The sequence below is a fragment of the Manacus candei genome, unplaced genomic scaffold (genome assembly GCF_025592945.1).
Source record: "Manacus candei isolate 608988 ecotype Guabito, Panama unplaced genomic scaffold, ASM2559294v1 h1tg000049l, whole genome shotgun sequence".
Classification (NCBI taxonomy): domain Eukaryota; kingdom Metazoa; phylum Chordata; class Aves; order Passeriformes; family Pipridae; genus Manacus; species Manacus candei.
This window is the reverse complement of record NW_026138097.1, coordinates 1821350-1836884: the sequence shown is the minus strand read 5'-3', so window position 1 is coordinate 1836884 and position 15535 is coordinate 1821350. Positions and strand designations below refer to the sequence as shown.

Below are 15535 nucleotides of genomic sequence, written 5' to 3'. Positions count from 1 at the left end.
CCTGACCTTTTGACACCACCTGTTCAGGAATGGGAATTTCTTAAGCAGGCTATTCTACACAGATAAAAGGTTCACAAAATTTGACCTGGAAAGAATGGTTAAGGGAATTAGTTTTGTTTAGTCTAGAAAAGAGCAGACTGAGGGAGGATGTGATTACAATCTTTCAGTACATAAAAGAATGGTATAAAGATGCTAGTGAGTGGCTTTCTGTGTCCACTTGGGAAAAAAACAAGAATAAAGATGTCCCATGCAAAGGTATTTAGATTATGTATTAGGAGAAAAAATTCTAATAATAAAAATAGAGAATGTGATGCACACTACATAAGAAAATTCTCATCTCATTAACTGGAAATTTTCAAGAATACTTAGACCAACACTTGTCATTAATAGGTAAGATTGCTAGTGTTATTCATGGTGCAAGGTGAATAGGTAGATGTATTACATGATCTCTTAATAGTCTTTGCCCATCTTTCATTTGCTGCAGCTGATGCATTTGGCAAGACAATCTAGATTTGTTATATTGGATATAAAAATAATTGCATATTCTGAGGCTTTCTATTTGTAGAAGATACTTCAGTAATGAAATAAATATATATTTTTTAAGAAGTCTGATTATGTGATTAAGGTAACACCATTACAAGGATAGCAGAATAATAGGTAAGGAAATTATACAGCTTGATTATTGGCTTTGGATGCAGAAGTCTCTTAACAAGAGCAGTGAGTTTGCTAGTATGGATTTCTTTTTCCCTGTTACTTGAGTATCACATATTGTTTTTTGGTTGATGTTAATAACAAGGAGCTGAAAATTGCAATGAATGATCATCCCATACAGATATACACAGGGCTGAAGCATGGCACACCCACTCAAAAGAACAGAAGAACCATCAACATTATTTTATCTTTCCTAAATCCTTTTAAAAGCTATTAAGACAACATTTCACAGTATGATCCATCACGAGCTCAAAAGCAACTGAGTAACAGTGAAAAAATAAACTAGAGAATATAGGTTATGTGTAGGCCTTTATTACATATTACAGATTGAAATGAAATTGTGTGAAGGTTTTAATACTCAGTCTGTGTTGGTACCAGTTGCCTGTTGGTGGTTGAAAGTGTAACATGCTTGCAGATCAGTTTCTTATGTTTGATATTGGGTATAAGAACTTAAAGATATTTTAGAGATGTACAGTCTTACTGAAGCATTTATTTAGATGCATAAATAAAAAGTAGTGTCAAACATTGGGGCTTTCATTTTACAAATTAAGCAAACTACTTGAGTTGTAGCTCCCTGTATTTTCAGTTAGTCTATGAAAGAACATGATGATGTTTTTCTCTTTTTTCCCTCTTGAGTTTAGGAACTGGTTATATTTTTTATTACATACATGTTTTGTTTTGTTTTGTTTTCCTAGGTACTGCACAATGGACTTGTGATGGAAATGAATCATCCAACAGCTGGGAGGATCGCTGTTCCAGGTTAGATGTTTAATCCTTTTTTTTCTAAATTAAATGCTACATGACATCCTGAGTGTTTCTGGAACTCAGTTGAGGACATGATGCATCTTCACATTTCAGTCAAATGGACAAAAGTTTATCCAGGCTGACATTTGTGCTCATAGTCATTCCGGTAGCAGAAAAATGGGTTAAAATGTGTGTTAGAATAGCTTCTGGTTTCCATCGGTCAGTTGTCATAAAACATGAACATAGATTTGATAGTATTTGAAAACTTCCACTGCTAGAAATATTACTGCTAAGTCATTTACATGAATATGTGAATTTCTTTTTGATTTAGGTATATTTTGAAGGTTATACAGGCTTCTTTTAGGGACATTTCTGTTGTAGAAAAAAAAGAAGACAAAAGAGGAAGGAAATTTATACTGAAGACTTAATGAAGATCAAGATGAAGTCTTAAATAGCTATTTTGTATTTCCAAGGAATACAGAAGTAATAAATTAGTCCCTCCTCTTTTAAGCTCTAAATGGATCAGGAGCTGGTGTAGCTTTCCTTCCATTAGAGTTAGTTATGGAATGATGTTAGATTCATCCAGAGCCATTATGAACATTCAGATCCTTGCAGTTGGCTCTGTTTTGACTACTGATCCTTATCTGATAATCTGTTAACTATTGGGTCAACTCTTCCTGCTGCTCTATGCTTTTCTCTCTCCCAGGCCACATTGAGAATTGTTTCTCTGTTCGTTCAAAGCACCATGTCATGTCTGTTTTTATAAGAACTTACTTTTTGATTTTCTGTTCCAATTCTACCCTCTGACACAGCATCCAGTTGTCATCAATTTCAGTTGACTTGAGCACATGTAGTGTTATGCAGAATTTGACCCATAAAATTTATCTTAATTTGCACATCCTGGAATCACACTGAGATGCAGAAAGAATTATTTGAAAGAAACCAATCCCATATTAGATCATGTTTTCTGCATGAATAGAGGGGGTGTTTTTCTGCATCTATGTGTATGCTCCATATTTACTCTTTAACAGTTTGCATTCTACATTCCAAGTCTCACTAGACTTGGATGTTCAGTTGATTGTATTAAAAATGCTTCTAATTTAGATGCACATATCTGGAAATAGTAATCCCTTTTTTAATTTTCTTACAGAAAGGCAATCCTGTTTTATTTATCCAAAATTAAAAGACAAATAAGAGATTTTGATTTAATTATTTTTAAAGAAATAGACAGAAAAGCCTTGCAGATGGTAGAGGAAGTGTGTAAGGTTTTCATGTTGCATACAGTGCATAATCTATCTTAGAGAAAGCAAATACTCCTTAAGGGGATAGGTTAAACTGCAAGAAGAGGAAAGAGATGAAAGGAATGTTCTAATGTCTGTCAGCAGCGATAGAAAGTATTGGCAAGAAAGTGAGTTTTTACATAGGTAAACCATAGTACTTCCCAAATCCTTAGTTATTTTTTATTTTATTAAACTAGTGACACTGCACTAAACTAAAATAAATCATCTTAATCTCTAATGGTTTGCCATTTAGATGGACTTCTATGAAGAGTTTCTTGTATTGAAGCAGATGGCTGAAATGATTATTGGATATTTGAGCAGGAAGAGTAAAATTCCTTCCCTTCCTAGCATGGGAGGATAAGGAGGGGAGAGACAGGGGAAGGAAGGGTGAAGAACACTCAGTGTGAGTAGAATGGACCTATTGATATCACTGGAAAGACAATGCATTACTCTGTCCCAAAAATAAAGTGCATAGGTGGGTTTGGCTGCTGTTGATGATAGGTAATGGAAGTATCCTGGATTTATTCTGCTCAATGATGTACCTGAAGAGCACAGGGAAGAGTGTGCAGAGAAGGCCTCCAGTAGATAAGCTTCTTCTCAACGACTATTTAAAATAGTGGTTTTTTTCAATGCGATTATATTTTAATATCTTGTAATTGGTAGAGAACAGCTTTACTAAGCTCTCAGTTTCTGCCTCAGGTTTGCTTATTAAGGAAAATTAATATATTAATTTGAATGTTGAAACTGAATAGGCTAAAAATGTCTGTCCTTAAAGAGACTGGGGAGACTCTGATCCCAAAATAAAAATAGGTTACTGTTATTTCTTAACCATGTAAGTCAGATTTTAATGTGTCTTTTAGTAATTGAATTGGACATCACACTTGAGGCTCTTAACAGGGGTCAGACTTGTGCTGCCAAGTAAAGTTTTGAGTGCAGTGACATGCACTTATTAAGTGATAGCATGCTGGCAGGTTTCAGCTCTAGCATGCATCTAGCATGTTGATTTGCAGTAGTCCTTCTCCAGGCATGGCTCCAGTTGAAGAGTTCATTCAAATCTGTTATACTGTGTGCTGATAAGTGCATCATCGGATAGCGGTGAAACAGGAGTGGGAGAAATTGAATTACAAAAACCATATTTCTACTGATTTTTCTTTTAAAAATGTATATTTATGGTAGGAGAGAAAGAGACCTTGCACTTTGATATCTCTTGTTTCAAGTATTCATGAAAAATGTCTATGCACATATACACTGCTGCTACTAGTATCAAGATATCTTAGATTTGAGAATGGATGTGAAAAAGGAAGTTTATTGTATCTGACTAAGAGTGACTGTATAAAAGATTGTGAGAACATTTTGAAGAAAAATGTAGTTCTGTTGCAGTTCAGTGATTAGGATAATGTTTCACATATATAATTCAGTATGTTCATTCCATGAAGTTATTCTAGAACTGACTTATATACATATACTTGACATATCATATGGAATGTGCAACACTGTGAGAGGGCCTTGCTTGAGTCATTCTTCCCAGGACTGGTTCATCTGATTGCAGGGCTGAACTAATGAATCTCCTCTGTCTCTATATCTGAAGTCAGCTTAATCATCTGCCAAATGTGATCAAGAGCTGGAGCACCTCAGCTGAAAAGGCTGGAGGAGGGTCAGGAGCTGGTACAGACTGTGGTAAAGGCAGCCTCAGCAGCCCTCCAGTACCTACAGGAAGGTTATCAACACAATAACTTCTTCACAGCAGTGTGTGGTGGGCAGATGAGAGATGAGAGATTCAGCCTGTATATCAGGAATATCTTTTTCATCATGACAACAGCGAGGCAGTGGAGGAGGTTGCCTGAAGAGATTGTGCATGCTCCGTTCTTAGACATTTCTAAGCTACTGCTATATAAAGCCAGGGACAACCTCTCTGACTTCAGACATGACTCTGACCTGACCCAAGCAAGAGCTTGGACTGGAGACCTCCCCAAGTCCTTTCCAATTTGGATTATGTTCTTATTCTGATTAAATGTAGTATGTCTTCCTCAGCTCTGTTGTGCTTAGCCCTTTCCATAGAGGTCTGAAGGAAAAATTATATAGTTTAGTCAAATGGGGAATGTAGAGCACAGAAAGTACTTTTGAGGGTAAAAAAATTATAGGGGAAAGATGTTTTATGCAGTGCCAGATTGCAGATGATGCTGGATGGCACAGAGACAGTACAGTTAACTGAAGGGACAACATTTCAAAAAGATTTAGCATCTGGGTTAGTCTGGAACTACTTTGTCAAAGAGTAATGGACTTTTACAAAGTGTGGTAGCATGTGAATTTCTGGAAGCCACTGAATATTCTGAGTGGCAATATGGAGCATGATGGTTACCAACCCATACTGATTATGTAGAAAAAAACTAATGGATACAATGCAATCTTTTCCAAACCTTTTCAATTACCATTTATTTATATGGTTTAGGAAACTCAGATAATAATATTCCCAACTTCTGCATTATCTAGTCTCTAATGCTGGCTTTTAAAGGCTGCCAATTTTTGTTTAAAGCCAAAACAGTTTGCAATATGATTTTTTTTTTAAGTGAAAAAACCACAATGATTTCAGCTGTCCCTAACAAACTAACCTTTGTAGAATTTATTAACTAGCAGGAACCTCTGTGAACTAGACCTCATTTCTGACCCCTTCTAAGCCATAGAGAACTGGGGATTTGGATATAAGCCTACACTTCAGAATCATCTCTGATCAAACAGGAAACAATATAACTGTAGAAATAGTGTGAAACACCTCTTCCAGACAAAACAACTATTCTTAGTTGTGATAACGTTTATATTGTATGTTCTCCTCATCCCCATTTCCTGAGTTGATAAACACCATCTATGTCTGTCCTTTGGCCCATGATCTGCACCAAGGATGACTTTATTGCTCAGAAAGGCCAATTTCTTACCTGGCTTATGATTTCCTTCTGTGTTCTTGAGATAACGTGTTTGTGGGACTGCTCCAAGCTCAGTTAAGAAAAGCAGTACAGGATTCCTACTTGACATAGACTTCTTGGACTGAATTCAGGCAACTTATATTAATTAATCAACCTACTCAGGAGAAATGTCCCTTTTTCCGGTCTTCTCCTGTCACTGTGCATTACAAATATACTACTGAAACAGGAAAGACATTTTTTTCCAGAGGTAGGCTTTTCCTGTTGTATGATTCATTAAATGGTGTCGTGGATCCATGGAGATTAATTTTCATCAATCTCTTATAAGAATGGTTTTAAGAAATAAGATGAAGAGGCAAGTAATCTAATAGGACTTCCTTACTGTGCCACAGATTTCTTCCTTAACCTTGGACAAATCACTCTCTGTGTCTCACCTTACTAATTGTTTGCAGTTTTTCAGATCTGGGTTTGTAGTTGAAAACTACTTTGATTGCTAAGGGAAGGAATTTACTGGGAAAACTCCATGTGTTATTTTAAATATGTATTTCTATTTATTATGTATGCATTTGTACTTACTTTCTTCATATATAGGAAAGATCAGTTATAGAAATAACACTGGGATATCTATGTGTTTGATCAGTACATTTCAATACAGGGAGCAGATATGGCTGTTAGTGACACATGCTATCTTTTTTTGACCATTTAATGTAAGCGTAGTGGGGGCAGCTTCAGTAGGACTAGATGTATGGCAGAGAAGAGTGACTTCCACATGGGGGAGGTTTGCAGGAAATTAAGGAAGTCTGCACTCCAATCCATTGTTTCCTGCAGCTAGGAGATCCTACAATATAGAAACAACAACATAAAAAATCCCAACTTTTTTGCAAGAACCTCTGCTTGAACTTCTGATCCTGTCTGCTTCTCATCAGGCATTTTTCTCATATGCGTGTGTGCTCGCCTGTGTGCATGCATGTGCTTAACTGATGTTGATTGAAAAATTTTAATTTCACTTCACTATTTATGGTACATTGGAGACAAACAGCTTCACCGGCATTACTGTTACCTCATTCACCTTTTTTAGTCATCAGGGCTGACTATTTATGTCTTTTACATTCACAGAGCTGATTTCAATTTTGAGGAATTCAGGACCATTACAGGAACTCACCAGAAATGATGTATGACAGCTCACCTAGCTGTCCTCAAAACACTTAAAAAAACCCGTAATAAACATATAAACAGTATATTCCTACTGATTGCAAAAGCAGAAAAGAGATGGTGGGAATGGCAGACAATATGTTATAAGCTTCGGGATTATGTAGAAAAGGCTAGTATATCTTTTTAATGAATAATATTTTAATTTGGAATTTCTTAAGATTTGTTTTAAAATAAAACATAAACAACAAACCTTTTAATATTTTTGCTCCTCTGTCATATGTTTCCAAAGTATTTCTTTATATTTTAGAACTTGCTATATCTCCTGAAATGGTCTTAATGCCACAGTTGATACTTTTAAGGTTAATATTTTTAGGAAGAAAAGCCAACTGTCTCTTACCTAGATCTGGGACTTCAGTTGTTGGAGGAATTAAGAAATAGTGGAAGTCTTTTCCATCAGTCTCACAGTGACTGAGTAGCAGTACTGATGGGGACCAACAGTGTTGTGTGTCACTCAGGCAATGGCTCTCTGGGACTGGTGTTCAGGGCCTCAGTGCTGGACTCTTCTCTTGTCAGGCCCTAGGCTTCTCTGTCTTTAAGCTATGGCAGTCAAAGTTGTTTTTCTCTCCAGGACCTGACACTGCCATATCAGGAGGAGAGATAAAAATTTTTCAGGGGACAAGTGGGGACATTTTCCTGCTCTGTACATAATAAGTAAAATGGTGGTTGAAGTATTGCTGAATGTTGATCAGTAATTATACTTCTACTTACTGGAGAATATTTTCTTTATATTTTCTTCCATGTGTGCTAAACTATATTTGGATTTTCTTTAAACTAGACATAATTCTTATGGAAACTTAACAGTATCACCTTGCTGTTACATAGGGGAGGGTGAAAAAAAAGCTGAAGTATTAACTGAATAGCCAAATAAACTAATTAGTTTCCCACCAAGAGTGACAGTCTGAGAATTCAGCTAAAAAACAATGTTTTTTTCTTTTTTGAATGTATTTGCCACTTCTTTCTTTGTAAGTAACAATAACTTAGAAACTAGTTTCTTAACTCTCACTCCGTAACAAGCACAGCCAGGTGCTCACATAGTTCAGGGTGTGTGATTGTAAAGATATGTCTGCATGCCTCGGGTGTGTTGTAAAACAGCCAAATTACTTCAACACCCATATATTGTTCATGTATCTTTATGATCTTTAATAATTATTGGATAAGAAAAGGAATCTACTGTCAGCTAAAAAGAGTTTGTTTTCATTAAATGTAAAAATATGTTTTAAACATTTAGACAATTTTACTTAATCCCTAGGATACTGAGTAGACTAATCCTCATTTGTGTTTCCAAGCCCTGCCTTCCCATGAATGGAAAGAATGATTGAACTTAACCTGTTTTCTCTGAACCTAGACTGAACAATTTTGTGGTCAGCAGTGGCCATTAGATCATGTGGTCTGCCTTTTCATGGCATTGACCATACAATTTCATCAAATAAAACTAGCTTGTCCATCCTAACACTGTATGCAGAAGGTTTAAATTACGACAGAACAGATGTAAACAAGTGTAATCCAAGGTCTGTGGAAACAGTAGGCATTAGGTCAAGACCTGATTACAAAAATCTTTCTGACACAGTGTCTGTTAACATACAGAACAGAGTCCACTAAGAAGTGTCCACTAGACATAAAATCCCTGTTTCTTTGGCCGTCTTAAACTAAACTGAACATAACAGAAAGTAGAAGCAGTTCACCAATATAAAAACCAGATAATTGTTCTGTTAAAGGGAATTGATGACAATAAATTTCAAAATTTGATGTGAGTTCATTGCTTTAAATTAAAGTTGTTTAGAGATTATACCTTTGTCAGGACAATAGAAAATTTATTTTTATTTATGTGTAAGTGGAGTGTTCCTCATGAATTTTGAATGGGATGCAGAGATGAAGTGAGGCAGAAGCTTGCAGATTAGAACAAGCTTTTTAATATTCTTTGCAAGCTGTTTTAAGGTACATCACAAGGAACAGAAAATCAGGCCCATTTGTGAAGAGAGGAAGTACAATTTATAAACATGTGGGGCAAAAAAATTTTAAAGCTGATGATGCACAAATACCCAATTCCAGTTGTCCAATTTGCACATACTGAAAGCACAACTGCATGCACACCTCTACTATATTCGAGCCCAGGAACACAGACATACTTATACAAGCTTATATAAATTCATAGCAATTTGACGGTGTTCTAAAGAAATCACAAGATTCTTGTGCTAAAAAATTAAGCTGCATTGCTTTGACTGTGAGATTTAGAATCCTACATGAGTAAATCTATGATGAAAACTGTCCTGTAATTTGAAACATTCTAGTTTTCACATTTGTTCATACATAGGGGTATAGAGAAGATAAAGAAGAGGCATAGATCTTTGTGTTGGTATTATTTACCTTTGGTACCTTCCTAAAAGGCTAGAATAAGGACTTGCATTGTAATTCCTGAAAGGGAGTTTTTACTTCCTGACTTCCTGACTACTCACAAATCAATGTCCCCACTGTATGATTTAGTAATTGTTTTATCTCAGAACTGAATGCACAGTTTAATAGCTTACTTTTGTACTCCTCATATTTGCTTGGATTTCCTGAGGAAAAAATATCGGCAAATGCTGATGTGTCCTTTTGCTTCTTGTAGTTTTAGGCACCATGCTCTAGCTTTCATTGTCTCTGAAAGTGTTGTGAGAATACATGGGTAAAGTGTAACTTTGACATAGATGCATGGCAATGTTAGATTGGAAGATACCACTTTAACCTATCCTTCAAGTGCTTCTGTAATACTGACACTGTAGAGAAAACTACTGGGGGAAAATGACAGAAATTGGGGGATTAGCTCAGAATTTAAAAGAAAACCCTTAGTGTCTTCCTGTGATGCCATTCACCTTGTAAGAGTTATTATTCTGACCTATTAAAATAGCCTTTCAAAACGTTATCTAGTGTGGCGATACCTTGGAATCTTCCTTCCAGTTGACTTTCAGAAAGCAAGCAATACCATGTTTAATACTTTAATATGACTATTAGATTCTCACTGCTGGATGGTTCACCACTCAAAGCAACATCATCCACCGACAACGTCGGCTAGGGCTAGAACTCCTCCTAATTTGTTGGGGATTGATCGTAGGATAGCATATGCAAATAGGAAGTACCACTCAGGTTTGATGTGGGGAGGTGTTACGTGGCAATTTCTTACCATTTCCATGAATTTGCATTTATGTTTTACTTTTTTTTAAATGTTTGTTGTTTTCTTGGGGGTTTTTTTATGTGGGAAGTTTTCAGTCAGTTGCTATACTGTGAGGCATAGCATATACTTCTCAGTTTCAGGTATTTTCAGAGATTGGTATTCTTTTTCCCACGTGTACGCAACCATCGATCAAAATGAACCAAAAATCATTGATTGTATTTAGAAACTATAAGTCTTATCTTACTCTTGGAAGTTAATAGTATACTGGGCACCAGTTCCAGTGAAATATAATAATGTATTATACTTCAATAACATAATTATATATTACACCTGTGTCTTAATATGAATATATTATAAATTCTTATAAAGCATTACCATCTTGATACCCATGGAGGTTATTTGGTGTTAAACTGTAGTGAGAGAAGAATTAGGTAGTTTTAGTGCATATAATTTATAAGAAAGGTGATTCAGAAAATTCAGAAATCTGAATATTTTATTTTTAATATATAAACTTTTTTCTTTTTTTTTCCCAAAGTGTTGTATGAAGGAAATGATTTGAAGTGAAAAGGAGGATAAGCCCTGGTATCATGCTGAATTTTTACATGTTCCTCTTCAGACAGTATTTATGTGTAATTATAATTATCTTTGATATCAAAACCAGGAAAAAATAATTATTTATTTTAAACCACATTTCAAATATTGAGTACATTCAGGGAACTTACATGCTCTGATGATTTATGGTGAATACACTGTTGAAGATAAATGCCTTAGTAGGTTGTGGTTAATTTCTAAGCTCAGGATGAATGAATTAAACCAATGTTGTCTTATTTACAGTAAAGCATGTCCTCAGTAAAAGCGCTGTATTCTTTTTTGAAGACTGGAGCTCTATTTCAGAGTTTTGTCATATAATTTTTCTGAATTTACTCTAATTAATGAGAAGTATTGATCAGTAAACAACTTAAATGTGCTGTAAAATATCAAACCTCATATGTGCAAGACAAAATTTAAGCATTCCAATTCATGGTACACTTTGTAATGTACTGAATGATAATTACACAGAGATATTAAGAGGATCCATTTGTAGAGGCTCTTTAAAAAGACAAGAGGTAAGACTGAAAGCTCAATCACAATTTAGGAAATTTCTGTCTTTTAGTGTTTAATGTCTTTACCAGAAGAGTAATTAGTAGCTCAAAATTTAGTTTTATATTTGAGTAGTGTAACCATTACCAACCCTGTATCTTGTAAAATGAAAGAAATCCCCTCCTGGTGACCAGGACATTTGAATCACCACTTTGGGAAGGAAGAACTGTGTATTGGTTTGCTCATCATAGTGGGATAGTAGCTGATTTCCACTTCCTCGCTGCTTTTAGCTACTTAACTAGCAATACCTATGGCCCAAAGACACTGATCCAGGCAGGAATGTGATTATATTTAATTCAGAGGTTTTTTCTGCATGCAGATGTAATTGGTGTACAACTCACACAGCCTTTGAAAGACTTGCAGCTTTTGATTATACATTGACTTCTTCCACAGGTCTCATATTTCTATGTCTAGTCTTTCCTAAATACTGCAACTGTGAAATAGAATGACTGAGACATGCTGGTAGAGAAAACAACTTTGTCCTGAACTTTAAGATATAATGAATATAAAGTTCATTGACAAGTGGTCTTCTCCCACTGGTGACATTCAACCTACAATAAAACCCAAGCTGATTGAATGGATTGACATCTATGTAGCTGTAAGAGAGCTGTATAATAGGAAAAAAGGCAAATTACTAAGACATGCGCCAGAGTACCTAACACTCTCATGTGACCAATCACCATACAGGATATGACATAAATTATGTTTTTTAATGCTATTGCATCTATTGGCGAAAAAATGAGAAAATATATCCAATTAGTTTTTCTTTCCTTTATACTTTGATTTCATAGGCTAGAATGATGAATTTAAGCCATATATGTTGTGTATTGTGGTTATGTTATCTATATGATGATGAAATTTATTTTGTCTGTGTGAAAAAGTAGGTAAGTTTAAATTTATGTGCTTTTTAAATATTTTCTTTTCTAATCTTGTGTGTTAGATCTTATTTCCCCCATCTTGACCCAAGGTTTCTTTGGCATACTTTTTTTTCAGTAATTTAATTTGGCCTAGACATCTATAATGTGGGCACATACACTCTCTATATAAATATACAGTGTGTTCTCTACTATATTATATATATATTCCTATATATATACTAAAGGAGGTCCTGCACAACAGCATATGCTATGCCATTTACATTGTCCATTTGGATTAGGAGGAATTAAGTAATTTAACATGAAAGTGTATTATCCCTTGAGAGTTGCTTCCTCTGTTATGTAGACTAACATATGGGCACGGGGTGAAGAACTGGCTGAAGGACAGGGCTCAAAGGGTTGCAGTGAACAGGGCAGTATCTGTCAGGTGACCAGTTACCAATGGAGGGCTCAATTCTAGAGCCAGTTCTGTTCAATCTTTCTATCAGTGATCTGGAGGATGCAGTTGAATGCACGGTTAGTAAGTTTGCTGATTATACTAAACTGGGAGGTGCTACTGACTCTCCCATGGGACAGGAGGCCTAGCTGTGCAGAGGGATCTGGATTGATTATTGCATTGGGCAATCAGCAGTGACATGAAACTGAACAAGACCAACCAAATGCCAAATTATGCACCTGGGATGGAGTAATTCCAGACACGAGTCTAAACTGGGAGAGGAGTGGCAGGAGAGCAGCCCTGCAGAGGAGTTCCTGGGAGTGCTGGTTGGCAGGAGGCTCAGTAGGAGTCAGCAGTGTGTGCCCTGACAGCCAAGGGGACAAACCACATCCTGGGGTGCATCAAACACAGCATCACCAGCCAGCCAAGAGAGGTGGTTGTCCCCCTGTACTTAGTGCTGGTGCAGTCTCACCTTGAGTAGTGTGTGCAGTTCTGGGCCCCATCATTTAAAAAGGGTGTGATGGTGCTTGAACATGTCCCGAGATGGGCACCAAAGCTGGGGAAGGGGCTGGAAGAAATGGACTACGAGGAGAGGCTGAGGACACAGAGTTTGTCTGGTTTGGAGAGGAGGAAACTGCTCCTGCTCACTGGTCTCTACAGCTTCCTGAGGAGGGGAAGTGGAGAGGGAGGTGCTGAGCTCTTCCCTCTGGTGCTCAGTGCCAGAATGTGTGGGAATGGCTGAAATCTGCCTCTGTCAGGGGAAGTTCAGACTTGACATGAGGAAACTTTTCTTTACCCAAAAGGTAGTCAAACACTGGAACAGATCTCCTGGAGAGGTGGTTGATGCCCCGTGTCTGTCATTGTTTAAGAGATGTTTGGATAGTGCCCTTAAAGCCATGCTTTAACTTTTATCAACTCTGAAGCGGTCAGGCATTGGGACCAAATGATCACTGTAGATCCCTTCCACTGTAGATCCCTTCCAACTATTCCGTTCCATTCCATTCTCTTCTTCCCAAAGCAGGATATGCTCCTCAACTGAGTGGTTGCAAACCCCTGGGAGCCCTGCTTGAGGCCTGCCCTGGGAGTCTAGAAAACTTCCTTTCCCGGGTTGAGGGGCACAGGGGTCACCTTTGTGGTGCCTGAGCAGCAGTACCTGGCCAAAATAGCACAAAGTAGTCCTGGTGAGGGGCCATGTTCAGTGTTGCTGAGGAAAGCAAAAAATCCCTGGGGACACTTGCTGGTCCACCACAAGGGATAAAAAAAGCCTTCCTGCCCTCAACTGCAGGGCGCAAGAGGCCATCTTCGTGGTGCATGCACAGCAGGCAGCAGCCCAGCCCAAAGGGACTTGAGGTCATGCTCAATGCCTGCAGAGGAAGGCAAAAAAGCCCTCAGGATCAGTGCCAATCTGCCTCAGGAACAGGTTCCTTCCTGACCCCAGTGCTGGTCATTGGCTATTCCTTGAGCATGTGAGCAAGACCTGCCCCTTCCTCATCCCACAGGCTGGTCACACCTTCCAGGAGATGTCTAAGCCCTATTCTTCCTGGAGTCATCCCAGGGGCTTTTGAGAGTGGTCAAATGCCCCCAGTGTGATCTATGTTGGGGGCAAAAATACTTCCTGTGCCTGACAGAGCACCAGTGGGTGCTACAAACCACTGGGGCCCCTGACAATATCTCTGCATTGCATTTCATACAGCTGCTGACTCAGGCTCCACAGGGGATGAGGATGGCAAACTCCACACAGTGTTCCTCAAGAAGGTGTTCCCTTGGTCTTGTCACTGCTATCTGGCTGAAAAAGCCCGACAGCCTCAGGCACCTCCAAGGGCTGGTGGTGCCTTATTTCCTGAGGGGCTTGCTCTCTGATGAAGATGACTCTCAAACCTGCTATTGCTGTCATAATCACCTTATCCTACTGAAACTAAGCTGCACAACTCCTCTGTTAAATACAACCATTGGCTGTGCTTATACATGATACACAACACCCCTAAGCCACAGAGTAAAACTTTCAGAGTTAATTTGTCCCTTTAACCTTTCTAAGAGTTATTTGCCTACCTTGATTTGTGGGAAGATGTTCAGGTCTTAGCTAAAACCCTGTCAAATCTTCTTTGCCTTTAACATTTAAGACTTGAAGTGCTGAAAGACTGAGGAGGTACTATTCTTTTGTATCTTGGTGCCAAAATTAGTGTGTTACTTCAGACCATGTAAATAGGGGCATTTATACCATATACATTCATTTGGTTGTGATGCCAGAAATGAAAGACAGGGCTTTGGTTCCCTGAGCATGAACTCTGCAGGGATATAAAGAGCGTGCATGATTTCCTCACCAATTCACAAAGGGCCATTTGCTACTACACTGTTTATGGTGAGATTGTTTTCTGGGAAAGAAGTCCCAAATGGTTTAGTGTTCTTTACCATATTTTTCCTTGCACTTTTCCTCCTTCCAGTCACCATTTTCTTCTGTAGGCTGTCCATGCCCATAAATCAGCTGCTTAGTCTTTTACTGCATTCGTTCCAGATGGAATTTGTCTTCTTTGAACCTGAAAAATGAGAAATGTACACAGTTGTACAGGTGAGCTCTTACCAGGATTTTGCACAATTCTTACCTTTCCTATGGAAATATCTTGCCTGACACACAAGAATGCATTTGCCTGTATTACATTTAACGCTTATAGGCATCCTGTGATCTATTTGTGCCTCCTGGAATATTTTCCTACTCTGATGGTTCCAAACTGGAGCAGAAACTCATGGCACTCCACCTGACATTGTGCTACTTATTTCTATCCTACAGTTCTTCACAGAGTTGATGTCAGGGATGTCTCTTATGTCAGAGCCTCAGGTGGTGGGGAAGATGGAGGCTGTAGAACTATACCATGAATAGAACTTCTGCCTCTTGGGTGCCATGAAATCCAGAATATGATGTGGACAGGGAAACCTACATTTCTTGATGTTTTTCTGCAATCTAAATTCAGAAGATATGGCCATGAACTTCCCTGTTTCCTACATTTGATGACAACAAAGTATGAAGGATGGAACTTGAGAGATGTGTTAATGAGGCTTCCACCCATCAGTAGTCTGCT

General features: G+C 37.8%; 1 protein-coding gene across 5 annotated transcripts in view; it reads left to right on the top strand.

The window, feature by feature from the left end:
- SUGCT (succinyl-CoA:glutarate-CoA transferase) overlaps positions 1 to 15535 on the top strand; it is a 312501-nt gene that overhangs the window by 256196 nt on the left and 40770 nt on the right. For all 5 annotated transcript variants that reach the window (XM_051798766.1, XM_051798764.1, XM_051798763.1 and 2 more), the window contains one exon: positions 1407 to 1470. In XM_051798766.1, the coding sequence (XP_051654726.1) occupies positions 1407 to 1470 (64 nt within the window). The remainder of the gene's footprint in view (positions 1 to 1406; positions 1471 to 15535) is intronic.